Source organism: Aphis gossypii, chromosome 2 (assembly GCF_020184175.1).
Source record: "Aphis gossypii isolate Hap1 chromosome 2, ASM2018417v2, whole genome shotgun sequence".
In the NCBI taxonomy this organism is placed as follows: domain Eukaryota; kingdom Metazoa; phylum Arthropoda; class Insecta; order Hemiptera; family Aphididae; genus Aphis; species Aphis gossypii.
Window position 1 is genome coordinate 25,712,598 of NC_065531.1, and position 21,718 is coordinate 25,734,315.

The following is a 21,718-nucleotide window of genomic DNA, read 5'->3' on the forward strand; positions in this document are numbered from 1 at the left end:
GGTATCACTATACCTGTAACAACCTCCTTAGCTACGCGCCTGGATTATTATATGAATACATATATAGGTGTACCTACTATAAGTGGGCATCAGAGATTTTGTTACAAAATTGGTGATCCGTACAACTAAAACGGTTGGGAACCGCTGTTATATATTATATAGTTATAAGATTTATGTACCTACTTACTATGTTCAGATATTAGGTATGGTATAAATTTATAGTATATTCATGTATTTTGAGAGAAGGGAGAAAAACTATTTTTGTCATATCTTCCTCTTGAATAAATCCTAAAAACGTCACTGGATTCCACCTTATGTGAGCATCAGTTAATATGTATATTTAAATAATTTTGGTTTTTATGGGCAACCGCTTAATATGGGCAAACAATGCTGGTCCTAACGTGCCTAGTGCCCACATTAAGAGGAATCCACTGTATAATAATACAGGTACTTAGTAAATCATGCTAAATATATTTAAAAAAAAAAGTTTATTTAAACCCTAAATATGCATATTATTTATAATATTTATACACATGATGAATACAATATTTAAATATTATAAAAATTATTTGTAAAAAAATATATTTATACATAAAAAAAAAAAAAATTCAACAAATAATCATATTAATATAATTATTAACCTATTCAGACATAGGTATAACAAGGATATGCAGACAATAATTATCAACATATTATTAATAAATAATCATTTATGATTAATATACTTGAATATTAAAAAATTTCACAAATAAATAAAATAAAAAAAAACACATTATTTTGTGAAGTTATGTCATTATTTAGGATTTATGTTATGGAGTTTTCTTACTTGAACTAGTTAAACTATCAAACTTATTTTGTCGTGTAGCTCTTTTGATAACATTAATTTTACCATCATCGGTTTCACTATCTTCATTGGCTTTAATTTGAGCAAGTTTCTGAATATTACTTACACCACTTGAACGAGCAATTTCCTCATCATTTTCTTCTTCTTCACTTTCATTTTCCATAAGTCTTCTTTTAACTTTGCTACGACATCTAGCACTTCGTTTTGTTACTAACTGTAATGGTTCAATTTCATCTTCTGAGGATTCATCGGCAATACTTATGGGTGCTTTCTTTTTTGCTGTATTTAAACCTAAATACAAATAATATAAATTAAAAATAAATTAAAAATAAACGTTTTAGTTATAAATAATATTTACGTTTTCCTGGGGTTTTTTGTGAAAGCGGAATAGCAAAGTCTTCATCTTTTACAATTTTTTCAATCTTACTGGTTAATTCATTTAATATTTCTTTAGTGGCTGGTTTTGCCATTTTAGAATTTCCACTTATGAGTGTATTAAAGTTATTGTAGACTTTAGGGTTTTTAAGTTTGTCAGTATAATAAGATATATTGTCTGAAAGCTTATTTAGGCTTTTGTCGGTATATTTAATAAGCATCAAGCAATAAGATATATAATATTCTTGAGTTTTATTATTTGATTCTTTTAGTCTTATACATAATTTGTCAACTAAAGATTCAATTTGGCGCTCTTTGTTGATTAGTGGAAGTAAAAATCTAAAAATTAAAAGCATAATACTAGTATATTTGTGTATCTATACACACACACGTGTTTAACATAAGTTGTAAGTATATGCAGTGTGTGATTCCTTTTAAAGGTAACATTAAATTATTTTGTCCAGTGACATTAGATTGATATGCAGTTTTTCTGGAAAAGATAGAGAATGCCTAAATACATATTTTCTTGATGATTTTTATACTTTAAGATCTTTTCATGTGCGCATGCACAATGCAACTTGCATTTTTTTACCTTTTTTTTTTGTATGTTTAGGTTTTCAAACATTATTAAATCATTTGAATTTAATAAAAAAAAATACTTAAAATGGCATGACAATTCATATAATTTTAGAATGATTTTTGAAAAATTCAATAGTTTTGAAACTTAGCTGCGTTGTCATTTTAACAATTTTGGTTTTATAACTATGATAAAAAGGACCTAAATGATTCAAAAATATTCAATCTATCCAAATTTGATATTCAAATTACCTATTGCTGTTTAAAAAAATGCAGGTTGCATTGCCACTGCGCATATAGAAACATCTCAAAATGTAAAATTCATCAAGAAATGTGTATTTAAGCATTCCCTATCTCCCCCAAAAAAACCGCATATCAATCCAATGTCACTGGATAGAATAATTTAGTGTTACATTTAAAAGGAATCAAACTGTATATATATAAATTATAAATAAATATAATACTTCATGATTGACTGAAAATCATTTTCTGGGACCAAATCTTCAGGATTGGACAAGGTCGAAATAATATCGGATAAGACATTGTAAAGAGTGTTTCCTTTTTCTGCAATAACTCTAAAAAATTGTCTTGCTGTGTCTGAAAGACAAACAGTATTAATTAAATAAAACACTAATCAAACATCTAAAAGTATTATAAACATACAATAAATAGTTTCATCTTCATCAACAAGTAGTTTGGCAATACCAGCAATTTGTCCACGAACTTTAATCATTTCTTGACGTATAAGGTCTATAATAGTCATTAAAGTACTATAGCGAACTAAATTACGTTTATCATGTAACCTTAAACATGTTAAACATTTAAATATTGAAATATTTTTAAAAACATTTTAAGCTAAACATGGTTATTTTAATAGATTTTATTATTTAACTTTACCTTGCATAAAGTTTATCAGTACAAGGTTCCAACAAGTTTGGATGCCTGAAAACCAAACAGCCAAATCCAGATACGAGATCAACAACTATATCCAAGTTGTCTGAATTTTCAATCAGATTTAGAAACATCTATAAAGAATAAAACAGCGTTATGTTATGTTATTTTTATACTATATATAATTTATTTAAAAAAAAAAACCAAACCGGTAATTGTTTGAGGCAAAATGAATTAGAAATCAACATAAATTTGATTAAAGAAATAACACCATTTGCCTTCAAATCTGAATGATTTGAATTACATGCTTCTATTACAAAATTTCTGTAAAAAAAAAATTTATAATTAAAAAATATATACACTATATTATATACTAAGTGTAACAAACATATTTAATTCTTACCTAAATCTAGCCAAAATTCCATTTCCATATAAAAGCTCTTTATCACAAATTTGTCGAATATGATCATTTATACCCTCTATTTCAGCAGCTTCAGAATCATGTACATTCTATAAAAAAAATATATGTATAGAACAAAAGTAATGATACAAACATTTTTTCATACTTCATCTTCCTTAGCTTTGTCCATTTTTAATTTTTTAGTTTGGTATTTAACTCTAATTTTTCGAATTAACTCCTTTGCTACATAATTTTCTAAATGATCATGCTGCCTAATAAATAATAATAAATGTTTAAATAAAGAATATTATTTGGAAATTATATATTAATTATATCAAAAAAAATATTTTACTGTAATGCAATGTGACCAATTACAAAAATCAATTTTGCATACATAACAGCATTCAATTGACAGTAGTTATTTTCCTGCTGAGAAGGATCTAAAAAATAATTTATTTACCAAATTAATAATGATATTTAAAAAAATTATTTATGCTAAATGGGCTTAACTAGTAAATAATATTTTTTTGATGGGGTAAAAAATTACTTATAAACTACTCTAAATTTTAAATTATTTATTTACCATTTTTGTTTATCATAACAGAATACAATTTTCTAATCAATGTTCCACAAGTAATATCTGGTTTAATTGTCAACTATAACATAAAACAATTAGGTATAGTGATTTTTTTTTTTTTTACCATAGATGACATACAAAACATACTTTATAAATTATGTTAATAGCATTTGAAGCAACATCATTGAATATTTGAACATCACTTTGATTGAAACATTTATCTACTACATTCAATACTTTTTGAACTAATTCGTGATTTTCACTAAATCTAGTCATATGACATACATTCAAAATTTAATATTTTTATTACAATAAAATTATCATTTTAATTACCTTTTAAAATCTTGTAGAGTAATTGATTCTAATATTTGACAAGAATAAATAAATAATTGATAATTGTCACATAATCCATATTGAAGAAGACTTTCTAAGTTCCCCATTGCAATAGATGGCTGTGCGCTGAAATAAAACAGTGAAAAATGTTATAAAATGTAAAATACAATAACAACGTAAAAAAATTGAATAGTTTAAAAACCAAATGATTTGCATTGCACGCATCTATAGCTATTGTATCTCACTCAACACAACCTACCAGCAGTCGAAACAAATTTAAAAATCTCTTTTAGATGATAAGTAGTTTGTTTACCACAAAGTATGGGTTCAAGGTTAATAACTTACTGAAATCAGATGAACCATTTTGAGACACCCTACACTATCCAATTACGCTAAATATACTTTAATTTGACAAATATAAAGTCTTAGCCCACATCACATTCTATTGAAGTAAATTAAAATATAAAATGTAAATATTTTTTTATATTCTTTCAAAATATAATAAACATAAAACGTTATCAAATGAAACTAAAACAATTTTAAACTAAAAGGTTAAAAAAATGTAACTATAAATGTAACATATTAATAGTACCTGGCAATAAAGGATAAAATAAGAGCAGCAACCACTTGATTTTCTTCAGAGATATCTTTAGATTTAGTGAACCATGCCCATAACACCATAATACATTCATCATCTAGTGTTTTGTTTTTTATCCATTCATTTAGTAAAACTTTAAATGCTCTTCTATTAATGACATTTAAAGTTTTTATTAAATTTAAAAGTCTGATCATAATCTAAAAATAAATAATTATAGTAAATCATTATGAAAAATGTAAAATCAATATTATATTTTTCATTACAATTTCAGGTCGTGAAGTAGAAGATTCCTTGTCTTCTTCAATATTCAAATATACTGTTTTATAAGAATTCATCATAGCTTCTTTAATATTAGAATCAGATGAAAATATCAATATTAGCATAGCATCAATTCCATCCTGAGTATGAGGTACACCAAATTTATATGCGGTTGTAAAAAAATCAATAGCTTCTAATGACTCTGATGAAGTATTACCAAACATCAATTGACTTATAGTATTTAATGCTTTTTTAATAGTAAGTAAGTAATCGGCACAATCCTAAAATTAAATATATTAACTTAGAATTCAATTTCTCATAATAAAGTAATACAATATATTGAAAATATAGAAATATTTATTTAGTTAAATCCTAATGTTAGTATCGAATAATATTTCATAATTAAATTATAAAATCATTAATTATAAAAATATTCTTCCATATCAATAAACAATAACTTAAATACTACCAATTTTTTGTTATTTTATTTTTAAATTTTGAAATAATGGCACATAAAAATATACATGAATCCTAAGAAAGCAGTCAACTTATTATTTTCCGATGTTCAGTTAAAAACTCGCATAATCCATTATCTAATGAATTAATTATAAATACATCCATTAAATTTAATATATTAACTCTTTCAAGATTTTTAAAAAAAATATAGATGTATAACAATTAAATAGCAGTAATCTGTAGCTTATATTAATTATGTGTGGATTTTAAGCATTAAATGTTTTTTTTTTAGATTCTGAACGAAGTGATGAATGTATTGATTTTACAATGATGTATTTTTTTTTTTTTTTTTTTTTGTTTTTTTTTGTCTGTGTACAGCATAACTAGTCGAAATAATGCTCTAATTTCAAACTATGGGGGTGGTTTACGATATAAAAGTGAATATCCTTGGTGCATTATAAAGGTAAAAAGTTAACATTTTTCAACAGTTTTCAAAAAATCGAGAAAAACAAAAAAAAAATGACGGAAAACGGCAATTTTTACGCAAAACCAGTTTTCGACCAAATCGATTTTTTTTTGTGGTTGTAATTCAAAAACTAATCACTGAAAATACTTGAAATTTTCACCAAATGTTAATGTTAGTAGTATCTGTGTATAGTTAAATTTTCAAAAAATTTTGACTTTTTTTGAGTTATTTATAGACCACTGAAATTTTCGATTTTTTTTAAAGTGTCGATAAAAAGTTGTTGGATGACCAAAAAGTTTTGAAAATTTAATACAAGGTTCCTTATGAGTTGTTTTTATTGTACCTAAAAAAAATTAAAAATTGTTCGTCACAATTTTTTTTTTTATAAGCGTTTATAGTTCAAATTTTTACGAAATCTGTCGAAAACGCGAAAATTTGCAAGTAATTTTGAAGTTGAAAAATCATAAAATTTTTTGTGTTCATAACTAAGGATTAAAATTCTTTTAAAAGCACATACTAATTTTTCCCAAAAAAAAAAAACATTTTTAGAAATATTATTTTTATGTAATTTTAAGCCATAAACCAAAATTTTTGAAAAATCTAATTTCTTATCTTTGTTCTTTTTAATTTAATTTTTTTAAAAGGATAGCATATTACATTATTAATTTCAGATCCCAGAGCAGAATTTTTTTTTAAAGCATTTCAATATAAAAAAAAATCAGTTTTGAACAAGTAGTTATAAATTGTAAATTTAACTATTTTACTAATTTTTTTTTAGTAAACATTAGTATGAATATTTATGAATATGTTAATACTTTTCAAATTAGTCTGACATTTAAAAGAATCGCCTTGTACATAAAATTATATTTTATAAAATTAAAAATATTTCATTTATAGAAAATATACTAAATTTCTAATGTTTTATTAGTATGCCAGATATGGTTTTAACACACTAAAGTGTGTATTAATTAAGAGGACGCTATGGCTACAGTCATAACTAAGAAACAAAATGTTCACCACATGATATAAAGAAGAACTTTAGATGTGATATATCGTTTTTATTTTTTCAATATCAGAACTAAATTAATCACAGCTAAAGTTCTCTTTCATATTTGGTGAAAATTTCGTTTCTTAGTTATGACTGTAGCCTTTTTTGTTATTTCCTGTGCAAAACATTTTTGCAATGATTTATATTTATAAGACAGATACAACACATACGGGAATAGGGTCTTCTTAATCAATTTACAAAAATAAATATATTGGATAGATACCTCAAGGTATGTAATTTTAGAATCTGTTGAGATAATAAGAAAATGTAATTCTTCTGCATTCATTTGTTGCAAATTTTCGTTGTTACTTAATTCCATTGATATCATTGTATTATCGTAATACCAAATATTTTTTAATGCCAAATAATACTTTTTTGACAAATTATTTTCATCTTCCAATCTGAAATTAAATATTTTTAGAATACTTAATTTAACAACATTAAAAAAGTATGAAAATGAGTATTGCTCTGCTGTACATTAGGCGTTGAGTGGGTTACTATAATGGGTGTGTTAAATTTTAATTCAGTGATTTAACATTGTACACGAAAAACAATTATGAACAAGATATATCTGTTAGCCTTTATTACTAAGTATATTTCAAGATCCATGTTTAACTGTTTTTATACAATAGCAATAACATTAATTTATTTTACTATAACTATTACAATAGGTATTGTTTTTCTCAATTATTTTGAAAACTACTGTGCATTTTTAATTTTAGCCCTTTAAAGTAAAAACAATATCTAATTTACTATTCAAAACCACTTCTTAAGTTAAAAATCAAAGCATTCTATTGACAACTTATCGTGTATACAGATTCACAAAAAAAAATAAAAACATATATTATTATAAAATTAATACATACCCCACTAGGCTCAGACTCTAAAATAATAACTATTATTTTAATTTATTTATTTAAAATATTTAGAAATTAAAGGACGAAAAAAATGATTTAAGGTTTTTAATTGTGTTCGTCATCAAATTTTGGGATTGAAAATTTACTTGAACCATGAACTATGAAAAGTGGTTTATAGTAGAATTTTTTAATTATCATAAAATTGAATTCTTCAACAAATACTAAATTTTAGATTTTCTAGACATAATTTAATTTTCAAAATATTTTAGCTCATTCTAAAGTGTTAAAATAAATTCAAAATCATTTCAAACCAATAAACCAAATGAATGTATCTAAAAGAATATATTCTTGTTCTCAGTGATAAGTTTAAGACATGTGAAAAATATAGTTCTTACCACATAATATTCTAATAATATAAGATCCCACATAATGTTGTAGTAAAAAGTTTAGAAAATCTACAGTTTTTTAGCTAAGATATGAAAAAGAATATTGATGTTGACTGTTTTGTTATAATTTAAAAACATTATTTGTGGAAATTTAAAACAATTATTTACCTATATTATTAATTTTACTTTGGTTGTCATATAATATGCGGTCTACTGACAAATGCGTTTTACTGGCCGATGTAGGATGCAGTCTACCTGCGACCGGCCTGTTTTTACACAGGCCTGAGTTTACCTTTATTAGACAGAGCTTAATATTTTTCTTCGGTCAACACTATCTTTATGGTCTTATACTTTTTGACTTTTGATAACAATATTTTAACATTTTGTAAAAGTATGGGCTCAACCTCAACGTTTAGTAGGTCACTTATTGCATGACACTACAATTTATACGCAGTCATTTGTTCAATATGTTAGCAAAAGATTTTTATTTAATTATAAGTAGCGACAAATGAACAAATTTAACATAATACATATGATACAATGATACATATGCAGGTATCTCATAGAAACATGACAACAATGAATAAATAAATAGAATTTATTTAATGCATTTTTAAGAGATATGGAAATTTTTATAATTTAAATTGTTGCTATACCAAGTATGACCACATATTATATGCCAGCTTTTACTTTTAAAAATATACATAATATGTTATATAAATGAATTCAAATTTAACACATCTACAATATGTCATATTACAGAACCTACTTGATACCTAATATACAACAGAGCTGTACCCACTTGACTAATTTTTTTTTTTTTTTTTTTATCATAGAAATAATATAATTCATTTATGCAATAACAGGTATATTAAGTTATGAGGATACTGTGGTATTCATCAAGTGTTTGTAAAAAAAAAATCATACCAGAGTTCTAGCCTGTCATAATTAATTATTGTGAATAAAATTGTTTTTACATAGCAAAGATAATACAACTCATGAAGATATTGGAAAATTGAATTTTCTTTTAAATACTACAGAAAATGCTAATATCAATTTTTCTCAGATACTTACAAAATACTTAAGGACATGTTCTGAAATATTTAAAAATGTTCTAACTAGAAGTTCGAGTTAGGATAGTTTGATTAGAAATTGAATAGATGTGAATAGATTGGTTCTATTTTGACTAAATCAAGACTTTTATAATTTTAATTACAGTTTTATTATTTTACTAATGTAGAAGTGATACCAAACTAATTCTAAAAGTGAAAATTGAAAATTATGATACACCTTATTATATCAATTAAAAAGCAAAATAATGTATTTTCAAGGAGTAAAATACCAAAAGTTATATTATTAGTATGACTTATTTTCTGGACTAAAGAAATTGCTAATGCACTCCTGTATATTGTAAACCAGTCAGTGTAGATATTTTAAAGTTTTTTTTGTAAATAATAATATTATCAAACTTACTATTTTTTTTCAAAGTATAAATCATAGAATAATATTATTTTATGGTAAAAATCAATCCTCAGTTTTAAATTTATATAGTTATTTAATACTACATACTGAAATAGTGGTTTATCCTCGAATGTTTTTCTTCCACGTAATAAATATTTTAAAGCGGACTTAAATTTGTGTAAAGTAATAGAACTTTTTATCTTCATCAAAACTTCAGGAAATTCCATATCCTTTAATATTTCGACTTCGCCAAGGTCAAAATTTGTATCTAAAAATCACATACAGTTTTGTAATTTTATTGAAATATAAACCAGAAAAATATATAATATAATAATATATAATTACATAATAAATAATAATTTCTATTTATCTAAAAATGTTTAATTTAATTAAGAATTATTACAAAAAAATGAATAAATAGATTAAAATTAATTTAGAACTGATAAAAAAGTTTAATGTTCGTAAATTATCTTTATCATTATATATTACTAAAATGTGAGGCGATTTCTTATGACAGTTATATCTGAAGTTCTACAGGGCCGATTTTCATGATTTTTTTTTCTAACACAAGTACTCTGTATATAGATGAGTTATCAAAAACGAAAAGTCCAAAAGGTTAATTATTTAAATAATTAAAAAGTATAAAATTTGTAAAAAAAAAAAAAAAATAATAAAATAAGTCAAGTTGTAGTAGTTGTTATACTAACTATATAAAAACCACGAGATGGTTAATATACTGCTCGCATGATCGTAAGACAGTTTCACAGGCAATGCCAATCTTAATGGCTATAATATAACTTAACTAACTCACTAACTGATTAACATAAGCCTGAACAATGATAGATCAAGGATTGCAATTTACACAGTATATTTGTACCACAAATTTAGTGTGCAATAAGAAAGCATTTTACAAAATTTGGATTTTAAAGTGGGGCTGCACTAGTTTTTTGAGATTCAAAGTGGTCAATAAAAATGTCCAAGTTTTGAACACCGTTTAACTGAATATTAAATAACAAATTAAAGAAAGTTTGAATCATGTTATAGAATTGACATTTTTAACGGGCAACAAAGTTCACAGGGTCAGCTAGTAAATTTATAAAATAATTCAAATTATATACAAAAACACTTAAAACCAGATTTATATTAATATACATACAATATAAACTCTACCAAATACCATTATAATTTAGATAGGTAGTTTAAAGCAGCGGTTCTCTAACTATGGTAAGCGAAATACTAGGTCATGATAGTAATCAGAAGGCTACAAAGTGGTAGAATAAAAAATTAAAAATAAATATTCGATTTTGATCTCTTTTAAAATTTGTTATTTAATTCATAACTTATTTTAAAAAACTAATAAATAAAAACAATTATATTGTAGTATTTTACTGCCTTATTATTGAAAATAAATGTATTTAAATAAAAAGTTAAGTATTTAATTGCACAGTTTGGATCATTCTATTTTTAGTCATTAGTGGTAGGTGATTAATATTTAATAATACACCTGAGTGGTATACAAAAAAAAGTTTAAGAACCGCTAGTTTAAAATATTAAATTTTATAGATATGATATATTAATAAAACTAGTATAAAAATAATGTGTTGATACTGAATATTAATATAATCGAGTGGTTTTCAAACTTTTATTATACACGTCACACCATAAACTTAAAAAATGTTCACGACACACTGACCTTTTTTTAGATGAACAAAATTGTTTTAAATTAATTATTAATTTATTTTCTTATATCATAATTCAATGCAATCGGTAATTTATGGAAAAACCGCAGCACACTAAGTGGATACTCGCAGCACACCGGTGTGCCGCGACACCCAGTTTGAAAACCACTTAAGTGACACCTATGGGCCATATATTTATGTATATGGGACAATATTTTTTCGTTCAAATCATAAAAATATTTTTATTATTATTATAGCATTTTATTAATTACTATATGGTAAAAAATTATCCCTGTCACCAAAAGTTAAAAACAATATTTCTCCATGATTTACCTTTTAGAACTAAGCTTACCTTCAAAATATTCCTCTAAAAATAATTTTAAAGATGTCTCAATTGATGGCCACATATCTTCTTTGTTAATTTCACTATCTGTTTTTATTTTATGCATTATTTTCATACATTTTAAAGCATAGTTTTCTTCTTTTAATTTATCCTGTAGTTTGTTTTCTGTAAACTATTATTAACTTATTAGTACATAAATTAACTAAATATTTGTTTTTATTATTTTACATCACAACTAAAAGGGTTTAATTTGATTAACGTTTTGATAAGTTGAATAGCACTTTTTGTAACATATGAACTTTTGTCATGTAGTTTTTCTTCAGCACAATTTAATATTATTCCATACATTTGTTTTGGTAAACAGTCTACATTTATTATGGCAGTAAATAATTGTAAAACCTAAAACATTTTAAATTAAAAAATTAATAAATTAAAATAACTTATATTTTATAAGTACTCACCTTAGATCTGACAAATGCATTTACATCTAATAGATGATCTTGTAAAATTATTAAATAATCGTCTCTTGTTTTTTTTTCAAGCTCATTTAACTCATCATTATTTAAAACATGAATAATTAATTCTGTTAAGACGCTTAATACACAAATTCTCATAGTATACGGCTGAAATAAAAATTTAAAAACATATCAGTTTAAAAATAATAATAATCATAAAAAAAAGATAAACAAATGGATATCACACACATTATTGTATTATCAATTCTCATTACTCCATTAGGTATCTACAATTATGTAATAATCAGGGCTCAAAAGTTCTAGCAAATGCATATCTTTTTTAGTTTGTTGAAGCAAATCTAAAGTAAGATACAAATATGTTTTACATACACTCCTTTAATGATATACCAAAAATTTTATTTTACTGTTTTTTTGCATATTTACAGTTTTTATTGCTATTTTACTAATTTTAAGTTTCTAGTGCTATTTTTTGGAATATTAAAATATAATATAGGAAATGATCACAATTTGTTGAAAGCAATGATTTACTTAATTATATTTGAATTATTGAAAATAAATAAACATCAGTAAATAACTTTTGTTCTACAACTCATTGACAGTCCAGTGTATTAATAGTTTATGACGTCAATGCTATTATGTTATTGTATCATTACTTTAAATTATCAAACATTTCAATATACTTGTTAACAACTGTCAACTACAAGTTTTAATTTTAGTATTTCTGTCTAATGTTTAATATGTATATGTTTTTCTACCCTCTGCCTATATACTTATTGTGCCTAATGGGTACAGATTGTATATTTTAAATAAAGAAAAAAAAAAAAAAAAAAAGTATTTCTGTTTCTGCCGTTGTCGTATAAAAGTAGGTAAACCATTATCTAATAATATGTTTTAAAATCACTTTATAATTTACATATTTAAGTAATCTAACATTTTTTAACAGTTTATAATTCAACCAGCCCAAGAAGTCCCTGACTCCGATGAGCCCAAAATTTAATAAAATTGTAAAATTACAGTTAATATTTTTTTCAAATAAATTTATAAGTTTTTCAAGTTAAATAAATAGTTTTTGTTGTTTTGTGTTATTTTTAGAGTTTGGAGATATAAGTGCATATTTAAGAATTAAAATGCAACATTTTTAATACTACGGCTTCCGAGTCCTGCTGATAATTAATAAATATTCACTAAATAAAAATAACACATTACTTACATCAGATTCTAAGCATGGCAACAGATGTTCAATATTTGGTAATAATAATTGAGGGCAATGTCTGGCAATTTCCACAAGAAAAGCACAACATGATTTACCACCAGTTATTTCCTGATTATTTGTTTCTTTTATACCTTCTACTTCTCCTGTTGCTGCGATTTCTTTAACAATTAGTTCAATTAATGAAGATCGGTTATTTCCCGACTCAATTACTTGTAAAACAATTTTAGCCAGAGGCAATGACAAATGTTCATATAATTTCAGCAGCTAAATAAATATAAATTGTAAAAATAATGGTTAAAAAACAGACAAATATATAATTGGTATTAAAATGCTACTTGTTAATGATTTGTAATAACTATAAATTTCAGTTTTATATTTATAAATCATAAAATCTATAGAATGGTCAGAATTTTTAAGAAGCACATCAATTCAATAAGAATATTTAGTCAAATTGTGTTATATTAGTGCGAATTCAACTGGACTTTGGTTAAAGTTAAAATTTTAAGTTATATAGATACTCAATTTGTAATATTATGCATATATTAATATAAAGAGTAAAATAAAAAAAACAAATACAAAAATTATCCAAGATTATTAACATAAATTAACTTACTTGAACTACTTTGATTTTAAATTGTTCTGCATGATCATAGTCTGTAATAAATATTACTAGAATTTGCATAATACTGTCACGAAGCGATTTAGTTCGCACAAAAGCAATACTAGGATTTTCCAACTGAGTGTAACAACAAGAAGCAATATAACTAAAAACACAAAACATTAATGATTGTCCAAAAAAAAATAATAATAATTTATAATACTTACGATATTAAAGTATGATCAATATAAGGAGGATCATACAATTTTGTAATGTTATTTGATAAAATACTGTTAATTGCTTTCAACCCGATACTCAATTTGTCTTCCCAATTCCAATCATAATCAGAAGTATGTTTCTGAATCATATCTTGCTTTTTATTTCTACCCTAAAAAAGTTCAATGTTATAATAAGCTGTATAAAACTATTAAATTATAAAATATAGATTATTTGGTAAAAACATAATACTTTTGTTTCAAGAAGTAATAGTTTATAATCAGTTTCAAATTTTGTGTTAAAACTATGAACAAACTCAACAAAGAGATAAACATTCATTTTTATGATATTTGTAAACTGTTGTTTTAAATCTAGTGACATGTCTTCAATTTCTCCATAACTTGAGAAAAATGATGCGATAATATTTAAACCTAAAAATATAAAATGGATTTTTTGGTAATTAGTTATAACTCAAATAATTATAAATCTTAATTAATTATGTGCATTTTAAATTTAAAAACTTTCAAAAACTATCAACATTTTAAAAATATATTAAAAATTTCGTAAGTTTTTTACTTTTTACAATACATGGTGGCAACATACATTATGGATTTCATATTCTGAATCAAATTATTTTGATACATAAAAATTGAAATTTCAACAAGTTGTTTATCAGTTATAAGTATTTAAGGTTTAAGTAAGTAAAGTAGTAGGACAACATAATAAAAAATTACCTTTTATACTTTTAAGTTTTTAACTTAAATATTTGTAAGTCTTAAAATAGATTTACTTGAAATTTCATAACTTTTAATACAACAAAAATTACAACATTTAAATTCTAATACTGAAATTTTGATAACTAAAAATAAGTTCAAATGAAAAATAAATAATTATAATTTATTATTGAATCAAAAAAATATTTAAGATAAATGACAAAAAAATTAAAACAACTATAAATAAATGTGCTTTACTGTTTCCTCGCAATTTTCAATTTTTTTTTTTTTTTTTTTAATGTATGTTATTTATATTTTTTCAAGTTTTCAAAAAACATTTTTGTAAATTATTATTAAATTAAACACAATATAATAATTGCTGTTGTCACATTATAGTTTCAAAAACTAGGTATGTTTTTACTTTTTCATCAACAAAAGTCAAATAAATGGATGCAAATCAAAACTGTGTCACAAAATATTTTTAATAAGATGTTACCTATTAGTAAATCAATAACAAGAAAAATAAAAATTCATTTTAATTTTTAAAAAAAATAATCTTTATATATTCTATTCATGATTCTATATTAAATTTTAATACAATTGAATGATAAAATTTTTTTAGGTAAAAACTTTTATTAATATTACTATATTATGGCATAGTAACTTTGGTTGTTTTCTTCTTTCGGTAGCGGGTTGCTTACCCAACAATGAGTAATTTGTGGGTCAATGAAACAAAAAAACTTGAGAAAAACCGGTATAGTTGAATTAAAAAATTAAGATCAGTATTAATAAAACGTAATTAGTATTATATTAAAAAAATAATGATTTATGATAATACGTTCATTTAAAAGAATAGATCTAAAATGTCTTCACTGAATTTAATAAATAAATATACATAAATTGTATTAACTAGGTACCTTGAAAATATTTCCACTAAATAAAAAACTAATATCAAATTTATAAGTACTATTTACTTACTATTAACAAGAATTTTTTCATAAACATAGTGTAAGTCTCGGTAGTCAATTCGATCAATAAATTCAATCACTGAAAACAGTTTGTCAAAATTTTTAAATATAAACTGTGCTCCTTCTGAATTCAATTCTTCGTAACATGCTAAAAAGTTAAATAAACAAATACATAAATATTCCAAACCATTTATGTAAAGTACCTCACCTCTTATAGATGATTTTAATTCTTTCGGTTTTAGTAGCTTTTCAACCCTGTACTCTATGGTAGAGGGTGTTAGCAATTTATTTCGATCACTATAGATAAAAAAATCTTTATTGGCCATTGAGCATGAGTTTTTAACCTGTTAAAACACAATATTTTATTTAAAATAAGTATTTTTATAAGTTAAATTTGTCATTGTAGGATGTTAATAATTGTTTACAATAAAAAAACCGCCATATTTCATTATCAAATATAAGAATTCAACATCGAGTACGAGCGGTTTATCATTATTATCATTAACTTTTATTAAAAGGTAATAAGTAAAAGGTCTATGCATCATTATCAAAGTATATTTATCATGGATGGATGACATGGAAGACAATTTGATCCGTAGTTAATTGGTTGATATCACGATTTCCCGCCAGACTATCGTACATAGATAATAGAAGAAATATTCTATCGTCTATTCGTACAAGGGTGGCAAACCTATGGCATATGAGAAATGGACAATTTCTACCAAACTGTTTTTGGTGTAATAGAATATTTCCTCTCACATTTTGTTTTTAAAAAATTTACTATTTAATAATATAATATTGTAATATTATTTATTATTTAATAAGAAATTATTTTATTAATAAAAATGGCTAAAAATCCGACATAAAAGATAAATGTTGTAAAAAAACATTTGATCTCTGATTCTTTTATTATTTTTAAATACATGTTTGTTTAGCCTTAGTTCTTATTTATTTTTAAAGGTATACAACAATAATTTATTATAATTATAAAAAAAAATTTCATATTATATTAAATAATAAACTTTAAAAAATGGGGTGAAATAATACCTAACCTTTCAAAATGGTTTTTTAATTAAACATTTTTTTTTTATATAAGTATAAAATAAATAAAAAGGACCTTTTCCGTTTATTCACTACCAATGACTACACACGTGTGTTTCGGCACTCGTCGCTACGCTCCTCGGCGCCATCGCTCCGCTCCGCACAAATCGAAAATATCTCTCGACTTGCTATACAAATCCATCTCAAGTAGGTAACAGAGTACTTAACGACCAACGCTGAACAGCTTCTTGGTCGAATACACAGTTAAATTTGAGGTGGATTTGCATAGCAAGTCGAGAGATATTTTCGATTTGTGCGGAGCGGAGCGACGGCGCCGAGGAGCGTAGCGACGAGTGCCGCCGAAACACACGTGTGTAGTCATAGGTAGAGAATTAACGGAAAAGGTCCAATAAAAATAATAATTAAATACAAAAATCATGCCATTTGCCACTATTAAGTATGTAATTAAGTAACGTTGTAATAATTATTACACATAAAATACAATACGCCTAACCTCAACTTCTCTGAGTGACTGCGTGAGTACACAATAGATTATACAGTAAAAATCAAAATAAAATAATAATAATAATAAGATATAAAATATAGTATAATATTATGTTACTTACCTATCAAAAAACAATTTTTTATTTTGGTAATAATAATCAAAATAAAAAATAAAATAACAAACACTTAACCATGATGTTCTTCAAAGCAGGACGTTCAGCAAAATGTCGGTTGAGATCTACACGTATAATATACTCTATCCACTATCCAAACACTAGCAAGAGAACGCGGGGTGGGCCGACCAAAATCGGTTTTCTGCGCATCTCCAAACGCCACCCTGCTATAGGGGAATCCGTTTCAATAGCAGGATGATGGAGGTAGATGCGCAGAATCGGTTAGGTTAGGTTATCCTCTTGTCATCGTTATATTTAAAGGAATCGCTACTGTCGGGCCGACAGTATAGGTTAGGACAGTATCGACTTTATGTTTCGGCTAAGGTATTTCAGAAAACTGACATAAAAATGTTGGCATTTATTATAGAATGTCAAAGAACTCCTATACTCCGGCCCACGAGAGAGTATCCTCGTTTTGCGCATGCACATGATTAACGGAGGGTTGCGGGTCGGCCCCATTGCATAGCAGAGTAGTGGGGAAGCGCAGAATCGGACGAGTTTTCGTCGGACGCGGGATACTCTCTCGTGGGACGGAGTGTATAAAGCATTGTGAAAATTATCTCTTCTGCTATTCACCAAGAGAATATTAACATGCGAGAATGTGTGAGTGCAGAAGAACCAATATTAATCATGTTAAGATATGTTAATTATGTTCAGTGTTATAGTTTTAATAATATTATAATATAATATACAAAATATAATTAATCATAACAAAAAACATAACTAGAGCAAGGTCTTTCATGCACTAAAAATCATCAAATATGCAGTTAAATATGCCCTCAAAAAAAAATTAATACACTAAAATTTATAATTTATAGCTCTAAAAATTATATTTTTTCTTTAAATATTTAATCTTAATAATTTTATATTATCTCTCTATAAGTTTTAACTAAATTTGATATCACTTTATTGTAATCTAATCTACAAATTCACAATTAACATAAAATGAGTCTCTATCGTCTTTATGAGAAATTATAATATAGAAACAGTTAAATACAATTTAAAGTTTATTCGAAAAACCTTCAAAATATGCACTATAAACTTAAAATATGCTCTAAAAATAAAAAAAATATATGTCCTTAAAACCCCAAAAATGTCAAAATATGCAAAAATATGCACTAAAAACTTTGAGTTTTGATCATAAACATTATGAAATGTATTGTATACTAATTCTGCATACCAAAAAGTTAACCAGAAAAAATATACGAGTGCATGAATCTTTACTCTAAACATAACTTTCTTATTTAATATTAGTTTTAGTCGTAATAAAACATTACAAGTTTGTTTAATTTAAAATTGTCGTGCTTTCATTGGATGAAAACGAAGCTTAATAGGTAACAACTAGCAACTGAAGAATCATTATTCACATGGGGAGTACTTAATATATTGTCTATGAGTTCAATAGATCTACGCTTATAAGTTTTGAGATGCATATCTGACATTGATAAGAGATCTGGTATAAGACTACATATTTAGAAACTGTTTCAATGAATCTGTCTTGGCATCAGAAGCAGTAGCGGCTAATTTAGGTCTCTTGGTTTCAAAATATTTGACAAAGGCTTTGTCAGCATCAGTAGAACTAAAATTTAAATTTTTATTTCTTTCTAATTTTTTTCCTGTAGTAGGTTTGAGTTTTAAAAATGTCAACTCTGAAATGTTTACAAATTCAGATTCGGATTGTGTTGTAAATAGTGGTATGCTATTTGAAGTAGATGGGTTATGCTGGTTAGGGGGATAGTGGTAGAGGTATTTTGGTGATGGAACTTGCTGTCCAGCTAGTTTAATTCTGGATATTCGGATATGACTGTTTTCCCACACATCAGCAGTCTCAAAATCTTCATCAGAAACAGGTGAAAAATTCCTAGTAAGTGTAGAACATGTTTTGATAAATGGTAAAGTGAACTGCTTTGCCTCGTTCAAACAATACAGCTTTTTGGCTTTTGATTCACTTGTCGAGCTTTTAATTCTTCTCACAAATGTAGTCCTTATAAATTTCACCATTTTTCTTTGCTTTCGTATACTAAAACATATATTATGTTTTGCATTTACATTTTTATTTTACGGGTATTTGCTCGTTAGGGACGTTAGGGCTACACTTTTGCCGAGGAGAGTCTACAGTTGGACAACTCGTAGCAGAGATAACTCAGATTATACGGGATATTATGAATTGATGTCGAAACCGAATAAGAATCAATGGATAACTATTGCAAAACGTTATGTATTATTGTGGAATCTTCTAAATTGTATAGGCAGCATAAATGGTAAGCATATTCGTATAGAGAAATTTCCGAATACAGGTTCCAGTAATTTCAATTATATTAATTATAAAGACTACCATTCTGTTGTATTATTGGGATGTTGTGATTCTGATGGCCTTTTTACAATAGTAGAAACCAAATATGTTGGTAGGAACAATGACGGTGAAATATTTTAAGCTTCAGAAATGAAATATCATATAAATCACTCACAACTTGACATTCCGTCACCTTCTAAGCTACCTCATAACACCAATAACTTTCCCTATTTTTTTTTAGCAAATGAGGCATTTCCATTATCGAAATCCTACTCTAGACGGACTCTAAACAACATTAAAAGAGTATTTAATTAGTGATTAAGCCGTGAAAGAAAATCGATTAAGTACACATTTGGTATGATAACGGAAAAATTCCAAGTGCAGCTGCTAAGTAGGTACCGCTATTTGTTGTCGTGATGTTGATAAAATCAATAATTTCGTAAAAGTATGTTGTATACTCCACAATTTTATCGGTAAAAGAGGAGATATAAAATATAAAATACGAAACTTTGAAGTAATTGTTGATCTGCGTAACATCACCAACTTTACTACAGATTATTCGACATCAAATAAGAGGACACTAAACGTCAAACGACTTATTATCAACCATCAGGTTACAGTTTGAGAGATTATTCATCACAATACTTTATGGCAAACGTGTGGTATGCTATCTACAAGTAATATTACGTTATTTATCGTAATCCATATTGATAGACGATATCGACTATTATATAGATATACAGGTGTAGAATCCTGGACGAAAAGTCCGGAATGAAAAAAGTTGGACTAAAAGTCCGGGTTCATTTTTTGATTGCCAGACAAAAAGTCCGAGTACATTTTTACTGTCGGACAAAAAGTCCGAAAATATAAAATTGTCTATAATGTCTATGTATTATATAAATGTAATATTATATTATATAGTCAGTTCATATATAATTAATATTTATTTTAAAAATGTAATTGTTGTACCTACTTTTATTATATTATTGTATTTTTTTTTATATTTTATTACTTCTTATTATTTCTTATACCTAAAATATAACGGAAATCCACTGTACACTGAAAGAAATTCATAAATGAAAACAAAAAAAAAATAGTTTGGTAGGTAGGTAGATACGAATATGGCTATATCTATCTTATGTTTATCGCGGCAGTATGTTTACAGTTTATCTACCATAAGATTTAAGATTATACCTACATACTACAATAAGTAATAACGATAATCAATGTTATTACCACGATCTCATCGATATAATCGATTTCATGAGGAACGTAGCGGGCTTGAATTATAAATTGAATTTGTCACTTAGTCAGTGTATCCCGAGACGCTTTTTAGTTGAGATGGAGGTTTTTGTAGTAAAAGAAAATAAAAAAATTATATTTGACGGATATGCATATACGGTTCATTATAATCTAGTTTCAAGTCTTCGGTGGAAATGTTCCAATAAAATTTCAAAAAAATGTCCGGGCATTTTAGTAACTTCCAATAGTAAGCTTAAAAAATTAAAAAATTATATTTTATATTTTTAATAAAACACGTTTAAACATTTAATTAGATTATAAAAATCCAACAATTGAGGTTGAACATTCGCATGCTGGTGATGCGAATTTAGAAATAGTCGAAAAAGCCAAGGCTGAGATGTTAAAACGTGTTTCAATCTCAACTCCTTCACAAATTTTCGCTGAAGTAATAAATCCGGTGCCAAAGTAGGCTTTAACATCTTTCGCAAATGAAGAAACAACCAAAAGAATGTTGCGGCGCAAAAAAAATAAAGGTAATCCCAAAAAACCATCATGTTTATCAGAACTTACAATTAATAATGAATGGGCAATGTACAAAGACGAACGATTTTTGCTTTTTGATAATGGTCCGGAATCGAATGAGCGAATAATAATTTTTTCATTGGATGAAGGTTTAGATCATTTATCAGAGGCAGATACTTGGTTCTGCGATGGTAACTTTAAATTATGTCTC

General features: G+C 25.7%; 1 protein-coding gene across 2 annotated transcripts; it reads right to left on the bottom strand.

The window, feature by feature from the left end:
- Positions 1-471: 471 nt before the first annotated feature.
- LOC114128680 (condensin complex subunit 1-like) lies at positions 472-17,466 on the bottom strand. Of its 2 annotated transcripts, none has more exons than XM_027993255.2 (26): positions 17,400-17,466; positions 15,941-16,076; positions 15,743-15,880; positions 14,304-14,482; positions 14,063-14,223; positions 13,851-14,001; positions 13,235-13,501; positions 12,010-12,171; positions 11,777-11,947; positions 11,558-11,720; positions 9,635-9,794; positions 7,046-7,223; positions 4,858-5,133; positions 4,589-4,791; positions 3,997-4,122; positions 3,811-3,931; positions 3,670-3,742; positions 3,439-3,526; positions 3,253-3,358; positions 3,090-3,196; positions 2,896-3,010; positions 2,693-2,820; positions 2,459-2,598; positions 2,260-2,392; positions 1,203-1,558; positions 472-1,135 (listed from the first exon to the last, which is right to left on the bottom strand). In XM_027993255.2, exons 2-26 carry the CDS (start codon positions 16,056-16,058, stop codon positions 810-812), a joined length of 4,146 nt encoding a protein of 1,381 aa, XP_027849056.1. In that variant the 5' UTR covers positions 16,059-16,076; positions 17,400-17,466; the 3' UTR covers positions 472-809. The 2 variants fall into 2 exon arrangements, with proteins under 2 accessions (XP_027849056.1, XP_050057028.1); XM_050201071.1 differs by lacking the exon at positions 17,400-17,466 and adding an exon at positions 16,158-16,292.
- Positions 17,467-21,718: the final 4,252 nt, after the last annotated feature.

Coding starts and splice junctions, on each gene's coding strand:
- LOC114128680 (XM_050201071.1), bottom strand. CDS start 16,277: ATGATGCATAGACCTTTTACTTATTACCTTTTAATAAAAGTTAATGAT. Junction 11,948..12,009: donor ATGCATTTGTCAGATCTAAG/GTGAGTACTTAT, acceptor AAAATGTTTTAG/GTTTTACAATTATTTACTGC. Junction 3,743..3,810: donor CTATTAACATAATTTATAAA/GTATGTTTTGTA, acceptor TTTATGTTATAG/TTGACAATTAAACCAGATAT.